Raw genomic sequence first — 24,348 nt, 5'->3', positions numbered from 1 at the left:
TGGAGAGGAGGGAGATGAAATAAAAACCCCTTTCCCTTGAAAATTTTGTGGTACATACTCAAAGCTTTCCCAATTTTTTTAACTCTCTAAGTTACTTGTTGGAATTCCTCTCTTCATACTCTATCCCCCATGAAATGGCAATATGCAGGCCTGCCCTGCATTTCCTTTTCAACCTGCTTAAGTTTCATTTATTAAAGAAGCAGGCTGAGGCCCTGCTGGACACCAAGGCTTTGCTGGAAGAAAACAGGGCTTGTCAAGTTTGTGCATTTGGGCTGCAAAAACCCGAAGGAATGGTAGTTTAGGAGGTGAAGAACTTATGTGTACGAAAGAAGAGCGGGACTTAGGTGTATGTGATGATCTTAAGGTGGCCAAACAGGTTGAAAAGACGATGGCAAAAGCTAGAAAGATGCTAGGGTACGCAGTAAGAGGAAACAGGAGGTATTGATGCCCCTATATAAGACTCTGGCGAGACCTCATTTAAAATATTGTGTACAATTCTGGAGACCGCACCTTCTAAAGGTATAAAAAGGATGAAGTCAGTCCAGAGGAAGGCTACTAAAATGTTGCATGGTCTTCGTAATAAGGCGTATGGGGACAGACTTAAAAGATCTCAATATGTATACTTTAGAGCAGTGTTCTTCAACCGCCAGTCTGCAGAAATTTCCTGCCGGTCCGTGCAAGGCCAGTGAGATCAGGGCTTGCTCCCCTCTGCTCTCAGTACTTGCCTGTAGCATAAGCGCAGCAAATCACTTTGGCAGCCTTGGGGCTATTGATGAGTCGTGGGCCACCTCTGATGATACAACCTATCAAAAGCCCCAAGGCTGCCGAAGTGAATCGCTGCATTGACGCTACTGCAGGCAAATACTGAGAGCTGCTCTTACCCTGTTCCTCGTGTGCATCCGTGGAAGCATTTTCTTTATATGTGTGTATATAAAAACACACCTGCACTGACTCTATTATACATAGATGTTTGTGCAGACTCACATTACTTCATATCTGTATTTTCCTATATTTCTTAATGGTGGTTGTGGTCTGGGGTATTTTCTGAGGAGCTGGGCTGAATCTGTGCTAATTTGGGGCCTGATGTGTTCCCTATTCTGTGGGTGAAAGCTTAGCCTACCCTATTATACAGCATTGGTTAACATCCCTTCCCCCCCAATTAAAGCAGCTATAGAAAAGAAAATGCTCCCAGTTTCCTCTCCTTGTTATGTCTGCTTTATTGGGATTATTTGAAAGATACAGACCTTTCATCAGAGCCCCATTTCCTTTCCTGCCCCTTCTGGGACCCTTCATGCTGTATTTAAGATGAACTCGGGTGCCCCGTCGCAGATATCCAAGGAGAAGATGTACAAAAATCAGAAACTCAAAATCCTTTTATTTCTCAAAGAACGTTCTGCGAAGATGGGGGGAAAGAGGTGTGTGGGCATTAGTTAAAGGTTTAGGTACATTATTTTTTAATTTTTGGTAACAGGTAGAGCAGAGTGTGATCACATTTACTTTTGACACAGAATAGTCTGATATTGAGAAAGACATGGGGGAAGCCACTGCTTGCTATGGATCGGTAGCATGGAATATTGCTACTCCTTGGGTTTTGGCCAGGTACTAGTGACCTGGATTGGCCACCGTGAGAACGGGCTACTGGGCTTGATGAACCATTGGTCTGACCCAGTAAGGCTATTCTTATGTTCTTATAGTTTTGGTTGATTAATCATGAGTTTTTCAGAAGTAGAATATTGACTGTACCTATTTTGTTAGGTTGCTGTACTCTTTTTCATGGACCTTTGTACTTTTTACTTCTATAATTTGACTGTTGTTTTATTTTGTTCATAAAATCAATAACATTTTAAGTGGAGAATATATCAGATTTGAAATATGTATCCAGCTAGAGCTGGTGTTAAACATAACTGGGGACTGCAAAGCCCATGCAGTGCTTCTTTAGCTTCCAGCTGGCTTAGGGCTCTCTCTGACCAGGGGGCTGTTGCCCTAGTTGCACTCCCCTAACACCCCTAACATGTGTAACTGCGGTATTCTGTTAGTATGATATTTCGGTGTACCATTCTGTAATAATTTGGCTTATTCAGTTTTCTTGATAGTAGAGGAGATATATGTGAAGGGGAGGGGAGACAGAGGTTTTGTTGATCCTTATCCTGTATTATTTGTATTTATAAAATGACATTTGTACAGAATATTGTTTCTTTTTATACTTTAATAAAATACGTTCAATATAAAATCATAACTATTTGAGGCTTTTGCGGATGGGATCAAATGGTTTGCGGGGACCGAGCTCGCGGGGACGGAACAGAGATGAGTTTTTTTATTTCAGTCTTAGCAGTTTGCTGGTCCACAAAATAATTATTTTATTTCCGCCGGTCCATAGGTGTAAAAAGGTTGAAGAACACTGCTTTAGAGGAAAGGTGGGAGAGGGGAGATAAGATAGAGATGTTTAAATACCTATGTGCCATAAATGTGCATGAGTCGAGTCTCTTTCATTTGAAAGGAAGCTCTGGAATGAGAGGGCATAGGATGAAGTTAAGAGTTGATAGGCTCATAGAAATAGACGGCAGATAAGGGCCACGGCCCATCTAGTCTACCCACCCTAATGACCCTCTCCTACCTTTGCCTAGTGAATAGAGCCCACGTGTCGATCCCATTTGGCCTTAAAATCAGGCACGCTGCTGGCCTCAATCACCTGCAGTGGAAGACTATTCCAGCGATCAACCACCCTTTCAGTGAAAAAGAATTTCCTGGTGTCACCTCGTAGTTTCCCGCCTCTGATTTTCCACGGATACCCTCTTGTTGCCGTGGGTCCCTTGAAAAAGAAGATATCTTCTTCCGCTTCGATGCGGCCCGTGAGATACTTGAACGTCTCGATCATGTCCCCCCTCTCTCTGCGCTCCTCAAGCGAGTATAGCTGCAGTTTGTCTAACCTTTCTTCGTACGGGAGATCTTTGAGTCCCGAGACCATCCGGGTGGCCATTCTCTGAACCGACTCCAATCTCAGCACATCTTTGCGATAATGTGGTCTCCAGAATTGCACACAGTATTCCAGGTGGGGCCTCACCATGGATCTATACAATGGCATAATGACTTCCGGCTTACGGCTGACGAAAACCCTGCGTATGCAACCTAGGATCTGTCTTGCCTTGGATGAGGCCTGCTCTACCTGACTGGCAGCCTTCATGTCCTCACTGACGATCACCCCCAAGTCCCGTTCTGTTACCGTTCTTGTTAGGATCTCACCATTAAGAGTATAAGTCTTGTATAGATTATGGTTGCCTAGGTGCATGACTTTGCATTTTTTGGCATTGAAGCTGAGTTGCCAGGTCCTAGACCAGCGCTCCAGTAGGAGTAGGTCGTGCATCATGTTGTCGGGCATTGAATCTTCGTCCGTTGTGCATTTTCCCACTACATTACTTAGTTTGGCGTCATCGGCGAATAATGCTATTTTACCTCGAAGCCCTTCTGCCAAGTCTCTTATAAAGATGTTGAATAGGCTCAGGAGCCATCCAAGGAAATACATTTTTACAGAAAGGGTGGTAGATGCATGGAACAGTCTACCAGGGGAAGTACTGTGTCTGAATTCAAGAAGGTGTAAGATAGGCACATGGGATCTCTTAAGAGAGAGGAAGAGATAATGGTTCTTGTGGATGGGCAGACTAGATGTGCCATTTGGCCTTTATCTGTCATCATGTTCTATATTTCTAATGCTTTAAGGGGAACAGATCCCAAGCTCTAAAGATTTCTGCAGGCTAGCCAACAGGCACCACAGAAGGATTGGTTATCAGTTGCAGACTTCAGTCTGCTTGTCCTTCACAAAGGAAGAGCTAAACCCCTCAACAAGGGGAGCTCTGAGCACCAATACAAAATACAAAAACCAGAAACAAAATACAGAAAAAGACTGATAAAAAAGAAATGTACAATGTTCACCCCGTCGTTCGCAGTTGGCGGTTCGTGGTCCCGGTCATTTGCTGTATTTTCCGACCGCGAACCACCAACAAGGAGAGGGCAGCGGGAGAGGCAGGAGAGAGCAGCCAGAGTGCCAGCGAGTGCAGGAAATCACTCACTGTATGCTCCAACTGCCTCTTCTTGCACTAAGTCGGGTCTTATCCAATCAGGAGCTGCTTTGATAAACAGCTCCTGATTGGTAAGGCCCGACTTAGTGCAGGAAGAGGTGGTTGGAGCATACAGCGAGTGATTTCCTGCACTCGCTGCCTCTCCAGTTTCCCCCATGAAAAACCGTATTCGCGTTTTTTTCAAGATTCGCGGGGGTTCCTGGAACGGAACCCCCACGAATATCGGGGGAGTACTGTACAGGGCAGATCACCAAGACTCCCTTCTGGCTTGCTTGCACAAGGAAAAACTGAAGGGGGAAGCAGAGCTCTCTAGTGAAGGAGCAGAGATTCAAAAGCTGGAGTGGATTCCTTAAGCAATATCACATATAAATATGTTTAAAAGAACAGCTGTCTAATAAATAAACTTAAGTGTCCTCAGTATGGGCCACAAACTGACGGACAGGGAGCTACAGCCTCAGCACCCTGGGGTTGTGGGTTCAAACCCTTCACTGCTCCTTGTGACCCTGGGCAAGTCACTCAGTTCGCCATAGCCCCAGGTACATTAGATAGATTGTGAGCCCACATGGATAGATAGGGAAAATGCTTGAGTACCTGACTGTAAACCACTTAGATAACCTTGTTAGGTAGTATATATATAAAAAAAAAAACACCTATAGAAAAACCATCTAATAACCTAAACATAAGGAACTGGTTGGAGTAGAAGGTGACAGAGGGTAGTGGTCAATGGAGATCTCTCTGAGGAAAGGAATGTTACCAGTTGTATGCCGCAAAGTTCAGTTCTTGGGCATGTTCTTTTTAACATTTTTGGAAGTGATATTGCTGAAGGGCTGTCTGCTAAAATTTGCCTCTTTGCAGATACCAAAATCTGCAATACAGTACCTCTGATAGTGTGTATATCAAGAGGCAGGACCTAGTGAAGCTTTAGGAATAGTCTGGAATTTGGTATCTAAGATTTAATGCTAAGAAATGCAAGGTCATGCATTTGGGCTGCAAAAATCCAAGGGAGAAGTACAGTTAGGGAGTGAAGAATTTTTGAGCACAAAATAGGAGTGGAACTTGGATGTGACAGCATGTGATGATCTTAAGGTGGCCAAACAGTGAAAGGTAGAAGGATACTCGAGTACATAGGGAGAGGAATGGCCAGTCAGAAAAAAAGAGATATTGATGCCCCTGTATAAGACTCTAGTGATGAGACCTCATTTAGAATATTCTGTACAATTCTGGAGATCAAACCTTCAAAAAGATATAAACAGGATGGACTCGGTCCAGAGGAAGGCTACTATAAAATTGTCAATGGTCTTCATCATAAGGCATACGGGGACAGACTATATGACAACCTCCTAGTTACTAGAGCTGCAAAACTAGACCACCAACTCTCCAACCTACTAATGACAACCACAAACTTAAAACCTTCAATAAAGAAACAAAAACCCTACTATTCAAAAAATATATTAAACTAAACTAACACAACCAAATGTGCATCATCTGCAACATTCCCTGATCCTTCCATCTTAGTAAATTTCCAGACTACTTCTTATGCATCTCCAATTGACCTAATACCTCATACGTAATAGGTAATACTGTAAATTGTAATAATGTAATCCGCCTTGAACCGCAAGGTAATGGCGGAATAGAAATCACTAATGTAATGTAATATGTATACTTTAGATTTAGATAGAGGAAAGGTGGGAGAAGGAAGATACAACAGACATTTATTTAAATGGCATGAGGCAAGTCTCTTTCAATTGAAATGAGGGAGCATAGGATGAAGGTAAAAGGGGTTAGATTCAGAAGTAACCTCTGAAAATACTTTTTCACAGAAAGGTGAATGCTTAGAATGGCCTCCCAGTGGAGTCAAAAAGTGTATCTGAATTCATGAAAGCTTGGGAAAGCATATTGGATCTCTAAGGAAGAGGGAACAGTAGATGGCATGGTTAGGCAGACTAGATAAGCCATATACAGTATATGATCTTAATCTGCCTTCATTTTTCTATGTTTCTATGGGTTCTTTCTGCATGCCCCCTTTTCCCCCCATTTGAGGGCAAACTCATGGCCTCAAAAACAAACACAGCTAGGTTGAAAGTTTTTCTTATCTGCTACCCTCAGTCCCCTGACTCCTGTTCCCCTTCTCACCCCCTCAACCCATTCTCCCACTGTCATTAACCATGATAGGATTAATATTCATTCTTCCAGACCACATCTATATTCTCAGTTTACAAGTTGTTCACAATTAAGTTTCTCACTATCAGACAATTAAACCACTCTTTGCATTTAGGGAAAGGAAATGGACTGTTTACACATAGGTGTTCCCAGGGGTGGAGAGTAAGTGGAATTGAGGCAAAACTACAACATGCACACTTTTGTTTACAGAATGCATGCATGCACTTCATAAGTGTTCAAGACTTGTACAGATGGGATGAGACAGGGACAGAAGTCACAAGGGCAAGACGGGGATCGAGACAGATCCCTTGGGGACGGGGACTATTTTATCCCTGTGTCATTCTCTAAGAGAAAATGGCAGCAGATAAAGGTTATATGGTCTATCCAGTTTGCCTATCCATATCACCTTCATTTTCAGCCCCTTTTTCAGGGCAAGTGTAAATTTGTGCATGAGATTCGGTAGGCCTGGGTCTGGCTGCCTATTTTATAAAGACGATATCCATGTTTCTTTTAGAAAACAGAGAAATGCTATGTCTTTTTTTGAGTTTTTTTAATCTTTTTTCCCTTAAAGGGGGTAAATCCTGAACGCAATTGGTCATTATAGGAAAATAAACCTGCTTTCGTTTGTGACCACATCCATCTTTTGCAAGTATGGATGCCCAAAATCGAATACCAGCACAAGGGCGTGATTGACAACATCATTTATTTTAGCAGGCAAAGCACGGTTGCTGCTAGACTCATGTGGGCTAGTGCACGCGGACATTCCCTATGTATTTTGTTAATGCACTGAAGAGATCTTGCTTTTTTTTTTTTCACATTTGCTTACGAACCCACGCGCTGAACTTGGCAAAATTATTACACCGACTCCTTTGTCTTTCGGTCAATCTGCTGCCAACACACGAGCAAGTCCTGACGTCGTCACAATCCCAATGACGCAATAAACCTCGCTCTGCCGCGTTTCTCTGATACTATAAAAACCACAGACGCCACGCGCCGCTGTCCATTAGTCGCCGCTGCTCTTAGAAACCCAGAGCGCAGCGAAGCAAAACGACTATTTTCTCATTTGTTTTCAATTCGACGCTGCCAAACTGCCACATAGAACTATCTGAATGTCTTGCTCTTGCTCCCCGGGCCCCGACTGTCTCCCTCCCCCGGGCTTCTTACCTGTGACGCAACCGTTCACGGCGGTAGGTTTCTGCGCCGTCACCACGTAGTTGTAAGACATGTCGGCGCGTGTCAGGAGCCGCCGAAGAGCAAAGTCCTGAGAATCTCACCGACGAGGGCTCCGCGTGCCACAGGCTGTGCCTAAACATAGAGACATTCACAATAAGCGCGAGACTCCCCGCGACAGCACGCATGAGCGCAGGGTGGCGCACGGTCACGTGGCGGAGGGCACGCGTCGGCCGAGGGGGGGTTGCTCGGAGAGCAGTGCCCTCTGGGAACGTGGAGGTTCACACATTTAATCCGGATATGGTACGTCTCTGGTTCTTGTACGAGGTTTTTACAGGTCATTGAGAAAACTAAAAGCTTTGTAGGCTGTCTGGCTTTGGTACCTTTTTTAAGGGCCCCCTAAAAAGCCCATGAGGTCTCCAATATAGTGTATTGCATATTTCTCGATTAAATTCCTAGTCCTTCAGAGGCTGCTGGGCACGATGGACCCCAGGGCTGACCCAGCAGAGGCATTGCTTATGTTCTCTTTTGTAGTTTAACAATAACTTTTTATGAGCATTCAAACATTACTTTACAGGGGTCAATCATGTAGATGGGTTAGACCAGTGTTTTTCAACCTTTTTACACCTATGGACCGGCAGAAATAAAAAAAATTATTCTGTGAACTGGCATCAGTCCGTGGACCGGCGGTTGAAGAACACTTGGCTAAGTCGTGGGCCAGACCCCGCCCATTTCTACCCAATGTCCATCCCAGATCCCACCCCCATAATAGTACTAATTGCACCTTGTACGTCCCTTGCCTCAACTGGAAGCCTTCCCTCTGAAGTTGCAATGTCAGAGAGAAGGCTTCCCGTTCAGGCGCAGGATGCCCGTGGCTTTGTGCACTGAATCAGTTAGGAAGAGGTTGCTGGCTCGAAGATAATGCCGCATCGATCATACCGTGGACCGGCGGTTGAAGAACACTGTTTTGGGCCTGATGCATGTGCTGGCCCTGTAGACCGGCAGGAAATTTCTGTGGACTGGCACTGGTCCATGGATCGGTGGTTGAAGAACACTGGATTAGACTGCAACTATCAGACTTTTGTGGCAGAGATTTTCCCATGTGTACCTTGGCCTCTTAGAAAAGAAGCAAGCATTAGAGAATGATGGGGGAAAGGAGGTAGAGACCAAATTTGTCCTGTTATCATGATTAACCTTAAACAGTCTGTTCCAACTACAGGAAGTCCCCGAGTTACGTTTTTAAAGCTGTTCTTAAGTCGGATTTGTATGTAACTCACAACTTGTAGATTTTAAGATTTTTGCTTACCTCTGTTCACAGCTGACAAAAGGGCCACATGTTCCCTCTAAGATACAGCATGCACAACCACAGACTATTCTTCGTGTGGCCATCCATTATTCCTGAATCTGCTACAGAAAAGTAGAAGTCTATGCCACTGAAATGAAATGAAACTGCAATCACTTTCTTAAGTATGAGTCGTACTTAAGTCGGGCGTCTGTAATTCCGGGACAGCCTGTAGATGGAGCAGTATCTATAAAATTCTTGTATCAATTTGTAAAAACACATTTTAAATAATTGGCAACTGAATTCAAGGACTAATAAAACTAAAGAAGCTGCTTTTGGATTTAAATGGACTACTGTTAAATGACTCCATTTGTGTCTGCCTTTGATATGGTAACAAGAGTCTTATTTGCTGATCAGACTGCTACCATCTACAACTTACTGTTACTGCAACAGATTCATCCTTTGTTGCTGGTATGAAGGAGCATTTCCAGCATTTAATAGAAACTTATTTTCTTGTTCATTCACGACTAATTTTTAACCAAGGGCCGTTTTAGGTCTAAAAGGGGTAAAGGAGAGCCAACAAATGCCATGACACTAAACGCTTCTCGACATTTATTCCTACCAGAACACCTGCCCTTGGTCATACATGCAGAACACAGATAAACCCTATGCAAATACAGGACCACAAACTAAAGTCCTAATATACACACAAAACCCTTAGATGCCAAACTGCATGCAGTACAACACCAGAGAAATAGAAACAAATGCATTTTTTCCTGAACAAATATAGAAAGCAGATGTAAATTCTCAAAACTGACATTTATGTTGCTAAATTGAAAATTAAATCATTTTTCCTACCTTTGGTTATGTGGTGATTTTGTCTAATCTTTTCCTAGTCTCTGGTTGCACTTCCTTCTGTCTGTGCTCTTAACTCTGTTTCCAGGTTCTTCTTGTGCATTTGCTGTATTTTTTTTCCACTTTCTGCCCTACATCCATCTATGCCAGTATTCTTCAACCGCCAGTCCGCAGAAATTTCCTGCCGGTCTGTGGCACATGCCTCAGACCTGAGGAGATCATTGCACAAAGCTGCGGGAGGTGGCTCCTACGTACGTCCTGCGCCTGAACTGGCAGCCTTCTCTCTGACATCACAATGTCAGAGAAAAGGCTTTCGGATGATGCATGGGACACATGAGGAGCTGCCACCGCACTCGGCTTTATGCAAACTGCGGTAGTGAGGAAGAGGGAGCCGGCTGTGGGCAGCATAAAATGGCCAGGTGGGAGCGCTGGTGTGTTTATTGCAGAAGGGGAGGAAGGCAAGAGAGACAGCTAGCTTTCTCAAGGCGTTGTTTGTAAACAAGAGAGGGCAGGACACCCAGCCTCGCCCAACTGCCATGATGAAGGGATAGTAAAGTATCAGTTAGAGAAGTTTTAAAGTATCTTGACCCACAGACCTCAGAAATGCCTAGGGGTATGTTCATTTATCTTCAAAGAACATACGAACCAAAAACGGCACCCATAGTCGTCATAGGTCACTTATAATAATAGTTAGTTTTATGTATTCAATAGCTTATATAAATATTTTAAGTATCAAAAAGTACTCATCTTTTACTTTCATCTACGCGGGTGGGGGTAGGCACTCCGACATAGACTATGTTTCGCCCACACGGGCTGTATCAAGGAATCCCCCTGCAATAATGATATTATATTAAAGTTATTTAGCTTTACAATGATTTTAAAGCAAAAGATATAAAAAGCATTCTACAGTACCTTATATCCAGCGACTCATGCTTCCCGCTGTAGAATTTTAAAACAGGAAAACATGGCCGCGGCGTTTGAAGCTATAAATAGCTATACTTGTTTCTAACGTAATGACGTACATCTAAAAATTGAACTCATGGGGAGAGAGAGAGATGTTTGGTGGAGGGAATGAGGACTGGAGGACCTCAAGGATGCAAGAGGCAGAAAAAAAGATGTTGGGACTGGTGGGAGAGATGCACCCTGGATATATATAACTCACTCTCTCTCCCCTTCACTCCCCACTCATTCTGCATGGTCTCTACTGTTGCTCTATCTTCCTTCCCTGTGGATGTTCTGTAATTCACCCTGCTTCTTACAGCAAAGTCTGTTTTCTCCCTGTGTCTTCCTCCACTGTGGATATTCTGGCTTATCTTTCAATATCTCTTCCCCATGCATTTGATCTATGTTCTCTTATTTTTCCTCTGTATTGTCTTTATTGTTTATTGTTTATTCAGATTTTTGATTAAACGCTTTATCGATACTTCAAAGCGTTGTACAGAGTTAATATAACATTAATACAACATAAAACAGTTATGACATATCTATATAAAAAATTTATTACAGTGTTGCCGACAAATTACTTACAGGGTAAATTATGGGCCCTAAAGGCTCCAAAACACAATTAGGAAAGGGGGGGAGAAATACAATTGATATAGAAAAGCGTGAGAGACATTCAAGGAAAACACGAAAGGGACTGGGAAGTTAAATAAAATAGTAAAAGCTGGTATATCTCTGAATTTAAGAAATTTAATTAAAGGCTTCTTTAAAAAGAAAGCACTTTAATTTACTTTTAAAATTTTTTAGATTTTCTTCCATTTTTAAATCTAAAGGGAGATTATTCCAGATCATTGGGGCTGTTACAGAGAAAATGGATGTGCGACGAGTGCCAATTATTTTTAAAGATGGAATATTGAGATTGTTTTGAGATACGGATCTTAATGCTCTCGGTGGATCATGAGGAATCAAAAGTTTATCTATGAATGCTGGTGTATGGGACTGTAAAGTTTTAAATGTTAATAGGGCGATTTTATAAGTTATCCTGTAAGAGACAGGTAACCAGTGAGCATTTTGAAGTAATGGTGTAACGTGATCAAATTTCTTCGCGCCAAAGATTATCTTGATAGCTGTGTTTTGGATAAGCTGCAAGCGTTTTATGTCTTTATGATAGATCCCTTTTAATAGAGAATTGCAGTAATCCATTTTTGATATTATGAGAGAGTGAATCAAAATATTTATGGAACTAACGTCAAGTAGCGGTGCCAGTGATCGTATCATTCTTAATTTATAAAAACAGTTTTTAACTAAAGCACTAATTTGTGGACGAAATGTCCCCCTATTTGTCTTACTCTCACACAATGTCTTCTGCATTTTTCTTCCCTATGCAGCAAAATTCTTTCTATCTGACTCCCCCACCCCACCCATAGATTGCATTGTCCCTCCCCTACCAGCATACTTGGTATTCTCCCTCTATAATTATTGCCTCACACATACTCTGTACCTCTCTTTCATTCCATGTGGTGATTCTCCTTATGCTTTGCCCTTTGCTTTCTCTGGCATGATAGAATTTCGACTTGAAGTCAAGTCCTTTCTATATGTACAGCTCTTCATAGTAGGTCTGTATTCTATTCTCTATATTCCTGGATTCTGATGGCTGCTGCAGCTTCATTCACATATCTGATTCCCTAACACAACAGTTGTTAGGGTTTTTTTGTACCAGAAGCAATGGGTTTGGGATTGGGGATTGCCATGGACCCTTACAGCACACTTCTTTCATGTTAGATGTACATGCTGCTATTATTATGTTATATAACTGCTTCTTGTTCTTCTTTCAGTCACTCTCTTCTCGGCCATTTTTTTCATTATGTCTTGCATTACAGACAGTACCTGAGCTCCTATCCTTCCAGTTGGTATCCAAGGTTTGTCCAACTGCATTTTGTGAGCTGTTTGCTTCTAGCTCTGTTTGCAGCCATGCAGGTAAGTACAGCCTGCCAACTGGGTGTGATTAAACCCTACCTTGGGACTTGTATTTTTGCCTAGGATTTGTGTTGCAGAATAACTTGCATGTCCTGTACTTTTGCTTCCATTCTGTATAATACTATCATCAAGGTCAGATCTTTAATGTATCAGTATCTCCAAATGGATTTTGTTTTGCACATCCACAATTGCAATTTATAAGAAATTGGCTTTTAAAAAATTATATTTTAAAATAATGCTTAACTTACTACAGTTCCGAGCAGAGCAGAAACCTGCAGGATAGGTGCAACACATAATGGATGGTTAATTAAAACACATTTCAAAGGCATAAACCAGTTGTGTTCAAGTTGATCTCTCAGTAACATCATAAATAGTAACATAGTAGATGACGGTAGATAAAGACCCAAATGGTCCAACCAGTCTGCCCAACTTGATTCAATCTAAATTTGTTGGGTTTTTTTCTTTTTCTTCTTACCTATATCTGGGCAAGAATCCAAAGCTCTTCCCAGTATTGTTCTTAGGTTCCAACTACTGAAGTCTCCGTCATAACTCACTCCAGTCCATCTACACCCTCCCAGCCATTGAAGCCCTCTTAAAACATAAGAACATAAGAACATAAGAACTGCCATCACCGGATCAGACCTTCGGTCCATCAAGTCCGGCGATCCGCACACGCGGAGGCCCCGCCAGGTGTACACCTGGCGTAATTTATAGTCCACCATATCTTTATATGCCTCTCTTAAGGAGATATGCATCTAGTTTGCTCTTGAAGCCTAGGACGGTCGATTCCGCAATAATCTCCTCTGGGAGGGCATTCCAGGTGTCAACCACTCTCTGAGTGAAGCAGAACTTCCTGATATTAGTCCTGAACCTGTCCCCCCTCAGCTTCATTCCATGTCCTCTAGTCCGTGTCAAATTGGACAGTGTAAATAATCTTCTCTGCTCTATTTTGTCGATTCCTTTCAGTATTTTGAAGGTCTCGATCATATCCCCACGCATTCTCCTTTTCTCAAGGGAGAACAATCCCAGTGTTATAAGTCTATCCTCATATTCCAGTCTCTCCATACCCTTCACCAGTTTTGTTGCTCGTCTCTGCACCCTCTCCAGCAGTTTTATATCCTTCTTTAGGTAGGGAGACCAATGTTGGACGCAGTATTCCAAGTGTGGTCTGACCATTGCCCTATAAAGCGGCATTATAACTTTCTCCGATCTACTCGAGATTCCTTTCTTTATCATGCCCAACATTCTATTTGCCTTCTTTGCCGCTGCCGCGCATTGTGCCGACGGCTTCAGGGTCTTATCTATCAGTACACCCAGGTCCCTTTCTTGTTCACTCTTCCCCAGAGTTGCACCTGACATTGTATACTCGTATTCCTTATTCTTATTGCCTAAATGCATTACCTTGCATTTCTCCACATTGAACTTCATCTGCCATTTCTCCGCCCATGTTTCTAACCGACACAAGTCGCTCTGGAGTTTCTCTCTATCCTCCTGCGATCTGATTGCCCGGCATAGTTTTGTATCGTCTGCAAACTTGATGATCTCACTGGATGTTCCTTCCTCCAGGTCATTGATATAAATATTAAAAAGGATCGGCCCAAGTACCGAGCCCTGGGGTACACCACTAGTCACTTTCTCCCAGTCGGAGAACTTCCCATTTATGCCCACTCTCTGCTTTCGGTTTTCCAGCCATTTGCCTATCCATCTTTGTATATCTCCCTCTATGCCATGGCTTTGTAGTTTCCTGAGAAGTCTTTCGTGTGGAACTTTGTCGAACGCTTTCTGGAAGTCCAAGTATATTATGTCCACAGGCTTCCCACTATCAATTTGCTCGTTTACGGTCTCAAAAAATTGGAGTAAATTCGTCAAACATGATTTCCCTTTCCTGAATCCATGTTGACTGGGTTTCATCAAGTCGTGTGCGTCCAAGTGCCGGACTATGCTATCCTTGATCAGTGCTTCAACCATCTTGCCGGGGACCGACGTAAGACTCACAGGCCTATAGTTGCCCGGTTCCCCTCTCGATCCTTTTTTGAAAATTGGCGTGACGTTCGCTATCCTCCAGTCGTCCGGTATCTGTCCAGTTCTGATTGTCAGGTTTGCAAGTTTGTGCAATAACTCTCCGATTTCAACCTTCAATTCCTTTAAGACTCTCGGGTGAATTCCATCCGGTCCAGGGGATTTGTCACTTTTAAGTTTGTCGATCTGATAGTATATCTGGTCTAAGTCCACTTCAACTGTGGTGAGGCTGTCCTCTATTTCTCCTGGAAACACTTTCTCTGCTTCAGGTATTGTTGAGGTGTCTTCCTTCGTAAAGACAGACGCAAAGAAGGAATTTAGTTTGTCTGCGATTTGTTTATCTTCCTTGATGTACCCTTTTCTTCCCTGGTCGTCCAGGGGTCCCACTGCCTCTTTTGCAGGTTTTTTCCCTTTCACGTATCTAAAGAAGGGCTTGAAGTTTTTGGCCTCCTGGGCTATTTTTTCCTCATAATCCTGTTTGGCATCCCTCACCTCCTTGTGACATTTCTTCTGATCATCTTTATGTTTGTTCCAGGCTTCGGTTGTCTTTATGCATTTCCATTTTTTGAAAGAGTCCTTCTTTTCTTTTATGGCTTCCTTCACCTGTATGGTAAGCCATGCCGGTTCTCTTTTGCTCTTTGTTCTCCGATCTTTGGAAATCCTCGGAATGTAGAGATCTTGTGCTTCTGTGATAGTATTTTTCAGTAGGGACCATGCCTGATCTACCGTTTCAAGTTTGTCCACCATCTTCTCTAGTCGTTTTTCTACCATGGCCCTCATGCGATCGTATTTACCCTTTTTAAAGTTTAAGGTGGTGGTTAAGGTTTTGGCATGTTTCCCTTTCCCGATGTCAAGTTTAAAGTTGATTACATTGTGATCACTCGTTCCCAGTGGAACCACGACTTCCACTTCTGTTATCGGTCCCGTGAGGCCATTTAGGACCAAGTCCAAGGTGGCGTTGCCTCTTGTCGGCTCTTTTACCATTTGTTCCAGGAAGCAATCCCCTAGCACATCCAGGAACTTGGCCTCCTTGCCGCAGTTGGAGGTTGCTAGTTTCCAGTCTATCCCTGGGAAATTGAAGTCTCCCAATACAATTACATTGCCCGTCTTGCATTCTTGTTTGATTTCTTCCATCATTTCTGAGTCAGTTTCCTCCGCCTGTCCTGGGGGACGATAGTAAAGGCCAATTTTCGTATCTGCACCATATTGACCAGGAATTTTGATCCAGAGTGACTCAAGCTTCTCTTTCATTTCTGTTGTAACCATTTCAACAGAATCTATTCCCTCCTTGACATATAGAGCAATACCTCCACCTTTCTGCCCTACTCGATCTCTTCTATACAGTTTGTATCCCTGTAGTACTGTGTCCCATTTGTTTTCTTCATTCCACCATGTTTCTGTTATGCCAATGATATCCAATATGTCATGTCTCGCTATTGTCTCTAGTTCCCCCATTTTGTTACCTAGACTTCTAGCATTCGTATACATACATCTAAATTCCCTTTGTGTTACCTTTTTGGACCTTCTACTCTTGGCCGTCCCTATAGTTTCAAATACGGTATCCTTTACTGCTCCTGTGTTATCACCCTTATTTGCTGTGTGGTCGTCCTCTCCTGTGTCTGAGTTGTCCCTTCCTGCTTTTTCTCCCTTATTGGCTGTGGGGTCGTCTTCTCTTGTGTAGGAGTAGTAGTCCTTGGCTTCTTCGTCGGGGCATCCTGCTATCCGTGCCATCGACCGGTGGTCGACTGTCGGCTTTCCCCTATCTTTCAGTTTAAAGCCTTCTCGATTGCCTTCTTCATGTTGCCTGCCAAAACTCGTGCTCCTTCCTTGTTGAGGTGTAGTCCGTCCCTTCTGTAGTACTTGCTTTTTCCCCAGAACGCCGTCCAGTTGCGCACGAAGTCGAAGCCTTCTTCTTCGCACCATCGTCTCATCCAGGCGTTGATTACTTGCAATTCCCCTTGTCTCTTTCCATCCGCTCTTGGTACTGGGAGGATCTCAGAGAAGGCCACCCTCACCTCCCTGATCTTCAGTTGTCTTCCGAGTGAGCGGAGCTGGCCCTTCAGCTCTTCCCTGTCATACTTCCGCCCGCTCACATCATTTGTTCCCACGTGGATAAGCACAGCGGTGTCCTCTCCCCCTGCGCCATCTATGATCCTGGAGATCCTGTTGGTCACATCCTTCACTCTTGCTCCAGGCAGACAGGTGACGACTCTGTCCTCTCTTCCTCCTGCGGTGTGGCTGTCCACATGTCGTATAATGGAGTCGCCTACGATGATCCCCATCTTCTTTATTCGGGAGTTCCTTGGGGGGCGTAGGTCCACGTCCTTGGAGTAGGGCCAGTCTTCTTCCTCCAATGATACTCTTGAAATTGTTTCCTGTTCTTTGGGTGGGGGGATGTCTTCCTGTGCTCTCACTATTTCTCCTGGTGTGCGGTTGTCTCCTACCTCGTCTTCGGTTTCTTCTGTGTTTGCATGGGTGTCTTCTCTCCTCACATGGGTTTCTTGAGTACAGTTTCCCAGCCCTGGGATCTCTACGTGGTGCTGATGAGCTTCCTCTATGAACATTTCTAGTTCCTTGACCTCGTCGTTTGGGCTGTACTCCACTAGATTCTTCTCCTGTGCTCGGATTCTGTCTTCGAGTTCCATCACTGTTCCTTCCAATAGTCTTACCTGACATTTCAAGCTATCCATCTCCATGCATCGATTGCAAATGTATGCCTGGATCCCCGAAGGGAGGTAGTCATACATATTGCAGCCGATACAGAAGACCGGAAAGCTCACCTTCTGACTTCCTTGGGCTTCCATTTCTTGCTTCCCTCGTGTGTGCTTGTGTTCCTTGCCTGCTGCTTCCTTATGTTACTTGCCTTGCTGTGTCTTTTGTGTGTGCTGTCTCCGCTCTACCTCACCTTGATTGTATGTGTGGGATTGTTCCCTTGGCGTCTGTCTCTTCCTTACCTTCTGTGTTTGTCGCTTCTTTACCGTTCAGTCCTCCTCGGTGTTCTTGATAGTAGATACTTGATAGTAGATACTCGTCCCTTGCAAGGCCCTTCGCAAAGGCGCTCTCGCTAAGGCGAGCGCCTTTACCGCTCGCCTTCGCCGCGCGCCGAACGGCTGGGCGCCGTTGGCTCCGCCCCCTTTCAAGGGGGAGTTCGGGCTCTGACCTCGCTGACGCTGGGGGTGGGCGGAGCTAACTCTCGCCGCTGCCCCTGCTGTGGATCACTTTTATTCCCTGCCTTTTGCCTCCTGTCTCTCTCCTGAGGTCTTCTTACCTCCTCTCTGCCTTCTGCCTGCTTTTCAGCCGGTGTTCAGGTCAGCGTGTGCTGGGCGCCGTTGGCTCCGCCCCCTTTCAAGGGGGAGTTCGGGCTCTGACCTCGCTGACGCTGGGGGTGGGCGGAGCTAACTCTCGCCGCTGCCCCTGCTGTGGATCACTTTTATTCCCTGCCTTTTGCCTCCTGTCTCTCTCCTGAGGTCTTCTTACCTCCTCTCTGCCTTCTGCCTGCTTTTCAGCCGGTGTTCAGGTCAGCGTGTGCTGGGCGCCGTTGGCTCCGCCCCCTTTCAAGGGGGAGTTCGGGCTCTGACCTCGCTGACGCTGGGGGTGGGCGGAGCTAACTCTCGCCGCTGCCCCTGCTGTGGATCACTTTTATTCCCTGCCTTTTGCCTCCTGTCTCTCTCCTGAGGTCTTCTTACCTCCTCTCTGCCTTCTGCCTGCTTTTCAGCCGGTGTTCAGGTCAGCGTGTGCTGGGCGCCGTTGGCTCCGCCCCCTTTCAAGGGGGAGTTCGGGCTCTGACCTCGCTGACGCTGGGGGTGGGCGGAGCTAACTCTCGCCGCTGCCCCTGCTGTGGATCACTTTTATTCCCTGCCTTTTGCCTCCTGTCTCTCTCCTGAGGTCTTCTTACCTCCTCTTCAGCCCATCCTCCACCAAACGGCCATATACAGTCACAGACTGTGCAAGTCTGCCCAATACTGGCCTTAGTTCTTCAATATTTACTATTATTTTCTGATTCCAGATCCTCTTTGTTCATCCCAGTCTGTCTTGTTTCAGCATTAAGCCTGCTTCAGGAGCTACAAGTACACCAACATAATTTGTACTAGTGGTATAGCACAGGCAACCAATCTGAGAGACAATGGGCACAAAGAACAAAACAAAATATATATATTGAAACTGTACTGCCATGCTGTGAAATCATTAAATCACCTACTGAACCCCCCCCCCCTCAGCCAAAGTCAACATGGAATAAAACAAAACTCAAAAATATTTCAAAGCGCTTATCAACTCTATTACTTCCCAAACCATCACCAGCAGATCCACTAGCAGTACTTTCTATCAAATCAAAGAGCGCTGTGAACAAAAACAAAAATGTTTTAAGGCATTGCCCAAACAAACAAGGTCATCAAACATTGCAGCCAAATTCAAAGGACCTAACAGTACTGACTGCTAATCACAGACCCATCATGGTGCCCAGCAACCAGGACGTCATTCACAACTTCTAAAAATATGAGAGGTCTAAGTCCTCAGGATGCACCAAGCCTGTCAGGATACCCACAATGAATATACATGAGAAAGATTTGCATACAACGGAAGCTGGACATTCAGATTTATCTCATGCATATTCATTATGGCTATCCTGAAAACCTGACTGGCTTAGTGTATCCTGAGGGCTAGATTGAGTACCCCAGACTCAAGAAACTTGACCATTCTCTGTTTTAAAAGCGTTTCCATTAATTTGCTTACCACAGAAGTCAGACTTACCGGCCTGTAATTCCCTACTTCCTTACTTCCACTTTTGTGGAGAGGGACCACATCCACCCTTCTCCAGTCCTCTGCCAATGCCACATAAGTGTTTTTCAATATTGACTTAGGTATTTTTGCTTAATATGAAATATCTTTCTTATTGGAAAGAGAGCATCATGGCTTTCCTGATAACTTGTTGTTGCAATGCTGACATCAAAGGTCCCAAATTTGAATCCCAGGTCAGGTTTTCTGCTTCTTAGGTTGGTTGCGGCTGAGGATGCTACTTCTGGGGGAAAGGGAGTAATGGCTATATCTCATGGGTGACAGCAAGTGGCTGGATTCAGGGCCTGTGATTGCAAGGTTCTGGACAGAGCCCCGCTAGGTGGTCCCCGAGATAAGATTGTCGCTACATTGTTTAAACTAGATACATTTGGGTAGGAGTGACAAAATGGTACCAGCTAACAAAGACATACAACACAGTAGGAGGAAACTTGGGCCCAACAAAGAGCATGGAGTTTTGCCAGAGTTGACAAGGATTCTGTGGGTCATTACAATATGTATTATTTATTCTGGGTACAACAGATACCTTTGAAAGTATGCTTGGCAAATGGGGGTGGGGGGGATTTCACTAACCATTCTCTTTTCCTTGACCTTCTTCTCATATTCAGGTCTCCAAGAAGCTTGTGAATTCAGTGCCACATTGTGTGGATGACGCACTTAGTGGGATAGTGTCCTGCCATCCCTCTGTCCGGATGCTGCAGGGACATCGGGTTGTTGTGAGAGCAGATTTGGACCAGATCAAAGGAAAAGTAGCTCTTCTCTCTGGAGGAGGCTCTGGACATGAACCTGCACATGCAGGTAAATTTGAAAAATTCCAGCGAGCACCCAAGAAGGGAGACGGGTGTCAAAAGCAACACTGCTGGAAGTGACTGAAAGAGTTATTTTTCCTTGGTAAAGCTTAATTACTAACTCACTTGCCTAGAATTTCACCTAATTCTCCCATCATCTCGCGCTTTCTTTGTCTTTGAAGGTTATGTCGGAAAGGGAATGCTTACAGGAGCAATAGCTGGAGCAATCTTCACTTCCCCTCCAGTGGGCAGTATTTTGGCTGCAATTCGTGCAGTGGCCCAAGCCGGTTCAGGTATGCATGTGAACCTTCTCCATATAGCAGATTTTACTTCTATGGAGATATCTTCTGATTCAGTATTTTTCCATTCACTAAACCCTGCAGTTGGAACCCTCTTGATTGTGAAGAACTACACAGGGGACAGGCTGAACTTTGGCCTGGCTCTGGAGAGGGCCAGGGCAGATGGGATAGATGTGCAGATGGTAATCATTGCTGATGACTGTGCTTTTACAGCACAGAAGAAAGCTGGAAGGAGAGGGCTATGTGGCACTGTGCTTATCCATAAAGTAAGCAAAATACTTGATGGTGATACTTGTATCAGACATTTAATCCCACTGAAGCTAGATAAGCCTTGACCAATTCTCAGGGTTATTATAGACTACAAATTAACATACCAAGACCACATAACACAAACAATGAAAAACTGTTTTTACAAATTGCGCATGATCAGGTCATTAGCAAAAGTATTAGAACCATCCGCACTCAATATACTTATCCACTCTCTGGTTATTTCGAAACTCAATTATTGTAATTCTCTGCTAAAAGGCATTACCCAAAAACAAATAAGGAGACTTCAACTTATACAAAATACGGCAATAAAAATTAACAAAATTCAAAAAAGTACGACCATGTAACACAGGGGTAGGGAACTACGGTCCTCAAGAGCAGTATTCCAGTTGGGTTTTCAGGATTTCCACAATGAATACGCATTGAAAGCAGTGCATGCAAATAGATCTCATGCATATTCATTGGGGAAATCCTGAAAACCCGACTGGAATACGGCTCTCGAGGACCAGAGTTCCCTACCCCTGATGTAACACCTCTCAAAAAATGCGCATTGGTTGCCAGTACCCCATTGTATTACCTATAAAATAGCATTACTTTCATTTAAGATCCGCCAATCTAATATGCCTACCTTTTTGGACAGATCTGCACTCCTATCATCTTCATTGCATGCAAATCTTTCATGCATATTCATTAGGGCTATCCTGAAAACTTGACTGGCTGGTGGTCCTCCAGGACAGGGTTGGGGACAACTGGCCTAGAGTACAAACTCCTATGTTTATGTAACAGAAGAGAGATTTAGACAGCACTGATGGAATATTTATTTTGTTTTTACTATTGGCGCTTTTACCTTATTATATTATGTTGGGAGCATCTTGTGTATCTAAAAAGCACAAACTACAACTACTGGTCTAGGTGAATATCCTCTGGTTGCAAACTATTGCAGAAGGATGTTTATCGCATCTTTCAGCTCCTCCTCCTTCACCTGTGGAGTATAGTGCCCTCTTCAGTTTTTCCTTGTGCAAGCGAACTGAGAAGGTGTATTCTGATCTGCTCTGTTTGGTTTATTCTTTTGGGGTATTTTCTTCATTTTCTCCATTTTGTAAGGCTTACATGCCTAGAGGTCCCCAATTTTGAGCTACTCTGCCTGTGGGTACCTAAATGTTAGGTGTACTGATGCCAGGTTATGCCTGCATTGTGGTTCATTTTAAAGTTGCCTGGGATTCATTATAGAATAGGATCCTAGTACACATCCTTGAGATTCCTACATAGAGGTGCTACATGTCAGTATGTCTTATGAAATTGTAAGAGGTGGGATTTTATTGATTTATTTACGACCATTTTTGAAGGAATTCACTCAAGGTGATGTACACCAAGAATAATCAAACATAGGCAATAGACAATTACAGCAGTAAAAATATTCAAATTACAATACAAAGTATGGAGTAGTATGCTATTTTGTAATGTCAACACAATGTGTGCTAAAATATTTGAATAGACAGCATAGGGTGTAGCAAAGATGTAACATATAGACAGATAAGAGGAGTAATAGGAGTAAGAAAATAAAAATAAAATTACAGAAATAAACTATTTCACTGGATGACCTCGCTGTTTTTCTAATTCACTTAGCAATGAGCTGAATCATGACTCTCCCATTATTGGTGTAGATAGCAGGAGCACTGGCTGAGGCTGGAAAATCTCTGGAAGAAATAATTTGTCAAGTTACAGCCATGTTGGGAGTAATCGGTGAGTTCAAATAGCTCTGTTTGTTTATTGACATTTGATATATTGCCCTATCTTGGAGAAGTTCAGGGTGTACAATTTTTTTCTCTCAGATACTCTATTTTCTCTGTCCCAGTGGGTTCATAGTCTAATTATGGTACCTGGGACAACGGAGGGTTAGGTGGCTTGCCCAGGGTCACAAGGAGCAGCACTGAGATTGAACCCACAGCCTCATGGTGCCGAGACTGCAGTTCTAACCAATAGGCCACTTATGCACTCCATTGAATCCCTGGTCAGGGAAAGAAAATTAGAATCTATGATAAGGATAAGACCAATGCATCACTTTCCATATAGGTACTGAGAGGTTAGCCAGTGGTGGTGCTGAAATTGTACTGTTCAAATTCCTGAGGCCATCTATCTGGCTCGTGTAAAAGGAATCCACAGAATGGGAGCAAGTGGACTGATTTTTTTTTTTATTCCATCAAAAATTACAAAGACTAAGGGACACTCAATGAAGTTACAGGGAAATACTTTTAAAACCAATAGGAGCAAATATTTTTCACTCGGAGAATAGTTAATCTCTGGAACACATTAACAGAGGATATGGTAAGAGAGGTTAATGTAGCTGGTTTAAAAAAAAAGAAAGGTTTGAACAAGTTCCTGGAGGAAAATTCCATAGTCCACTGTTGAGACAGACATGGGGGAAGCCACTTTTTTACCCTGGATTGGTAGCATGGAATGTTGCTAGTATTTGAGATTTTTCCAGGTACTTGTGACCTGGATTGTCTACTGTGAAGACGGGATACTGGGCCAGATGGAACATTGGTCTGACCCAGTAAAGCTCTTATGTTATTGATATTGGGGGAGTGGGCGAGTCAGTGTGTGTGTGTGTGTGCCTGTTTGTTTAAGTCCATCTCCTAGTGTACTCTTCTGTGTGTAAATGTGTGTGGTTTTCTGTCTCTCCTTGTATGGCAGTATTAGGAAATTGGCATTCATGTCCATCTCACTAATAATTCCTCTCTGTCTGTAGGTACTATGGGCGTGAGTCTGTCTCCTTGTAGTGTTCCTGGGTCTGGACCAGCCTTTCATTTATCCCCAGATGAACTGGAGCTGGGACTGGGTGAGGAAGGGTTTCAGAATCCTAATATTTGTGTGTTTGTCTGCCTGTGCTCCTCATTCAATCGTGCTTAATGTCGGTCAAGACAATCCTCAAAAGCGCTTCTCCAGATAACAGCTGCTGATCTGGATAGTGCCTCTGAATATCCTTACAAACTCTCTGCACTATTCCCTATAATCTTGCATGCTAATTTTTGCACTTAGCATTCAAAACTTCACATGTAGGTTACAGAATACTGTCAGTTATGCTTGTAACCGTTAAATTTGGTGCTAATTGGAGTTACTTGATACCAATTTGCAAATACACACATAATTGCACTTTTAATTGATATTCTCTAACCTTTGTGTATAATTCCTGTTGGGCACAACAGATGTGAGAGGGCAGGGGTGTTCCTGGCACTTGCGGTTTCAGGGATTTTAGGGAAAAATATCTTACCGAGTTTATAGTGATGATAAGCTTTCTTATTCTTGGGTAAATCCTTGTGGGGTTCCTCAAGGATTGCCTTTATCTCCCACTTTGGGCTAGATTCACAAAGCAAACCGATCGTGTATCGATCGGTTTGCGACCCCTTGGCGACCAAATTCCCCTCTGGCCCAATTCACTTATCTCCCTGCCGACCATCCTCCAATCCGCGCACCCAAATGAGGGGAGGGACATTCAAAAATAGGAAAGGCAGCGATTCACAACACAAAATTCTCAATCCAACTGGGCTAGGCCGACCAACTCCTAAAGCGACTGCTGGGGACCAGTCGCACACCTCTGTATCGACTCTCCTGCTCCATTGCCACCTCTGCCCTGCTCTCTCCTGCCCTAATCTTGCTGCCTGTTTCAGGGGCTGCAGAAGCCCTGGGGCAGGGGGGAGAGCAGACTGATCTCTGCTGCCTTCCCTGCA

General features: G+C 43.9%; 3 protein-coding genes across 8 annotated transcripts in view; 1 reads left to right on the top strand and 2 right to left on the bottom strand.

The window, feature by feature from the left end:
* The window catches only part of DDB1 (damage specific DNA binding protein 1), a 76,775-nt gene extending 66,409 nt beyond the window's left edge, over positions 1-10,366 (bottom strand). The window contains exon 1 of one of the 3 annotated variants that reach the window (XM_033927985.1): positions 8,710-10,366. Coding sequence is in view for 1 of the 3 variants with exons in the window: in XM_033927983.1 (XP_033783874.1) it covers positions 7,398-7,458 (61 nt within the window). In the remaining 2 variants the exon portion in view is untranslated. Of the gene's footprint in view, positions 1-7,063; positions 7,335-7,397; positions 7,610-8,709 lie in introns of those variants that run through there. The other 2 variants (XM_033927983.1, XM_033927986.1) reach the window with 2 other exon arrangements.
* Positions 7,636-24,348, top strand: part of TKFC (triokinase and FMN cyclase) — a 34,201-nt gene continuing 17,488 nt past the window's right edge. For all 4 annotated transcript variants that reach the window (XR_004537553.1, XM_033927989.1, XM_033927988.1 and 1 more), the window contains exons 1-7: positions 7,636-7,706; positions 12,360-12,456; positions 19,875-20,064; positions 20,237-20,347; positions 20,438-20,619; positions 22,285-22,363; positions 23,370-23,459. Coding sequence is in view for 3 of the 4 variants with exons in the window: in XM_033927989.1 (XP_033783880.1) it covers positions 12,451-12,456; positions 19,875-20,064; positions 20,237-20,347; positions 20,438-20,619; positions 22,285-22,363; positions 23,370-23,459 (658 nt within the window). In the remaining variant the exon portion in view is untranslated. The remainder of the gene's footprint in view (positions 7,707-12,359; positions 12,457-19,874; positions 20,065-20,236; positions 20,348-20,437; positions 20,620-22,284; positions 22,364-23,369; positions 23,460-24,348) is intronic.
* Positions 22,208-24,348, bottom strand: part of LOC117352017 (cytochrome b ascorbate-dependent protein 3) — a 46,679-nt gene continuing 44,538 nt past the window's right edge. Inside the window, exon 8 of the transcript XR_004537554.1 lies at positions 22,208-22,317. The gene's annotated coding sequence lies outside the window, so the exon portion shown is untranslated. The remainder of the gene's footprint in view (positions 22,318-24,348) is intronic.

Source organism: Geotrypetes seraphini, chromosome 19, assembly GCF_902459505.1.
Source record: "Geotrypetes seraphini chromosome 19, aGeoSer1.1, whole genome shotgun sequence".
NCBI lineage: Eukaryota > Metazoa > Chordata > Amphibia > Gymnophiona > Dermophiidae > Geotrypetes > Geotrypetes seraphini.
This window is presented reverse-complemented; position numbering and strand designations above follow the sequence as displayed.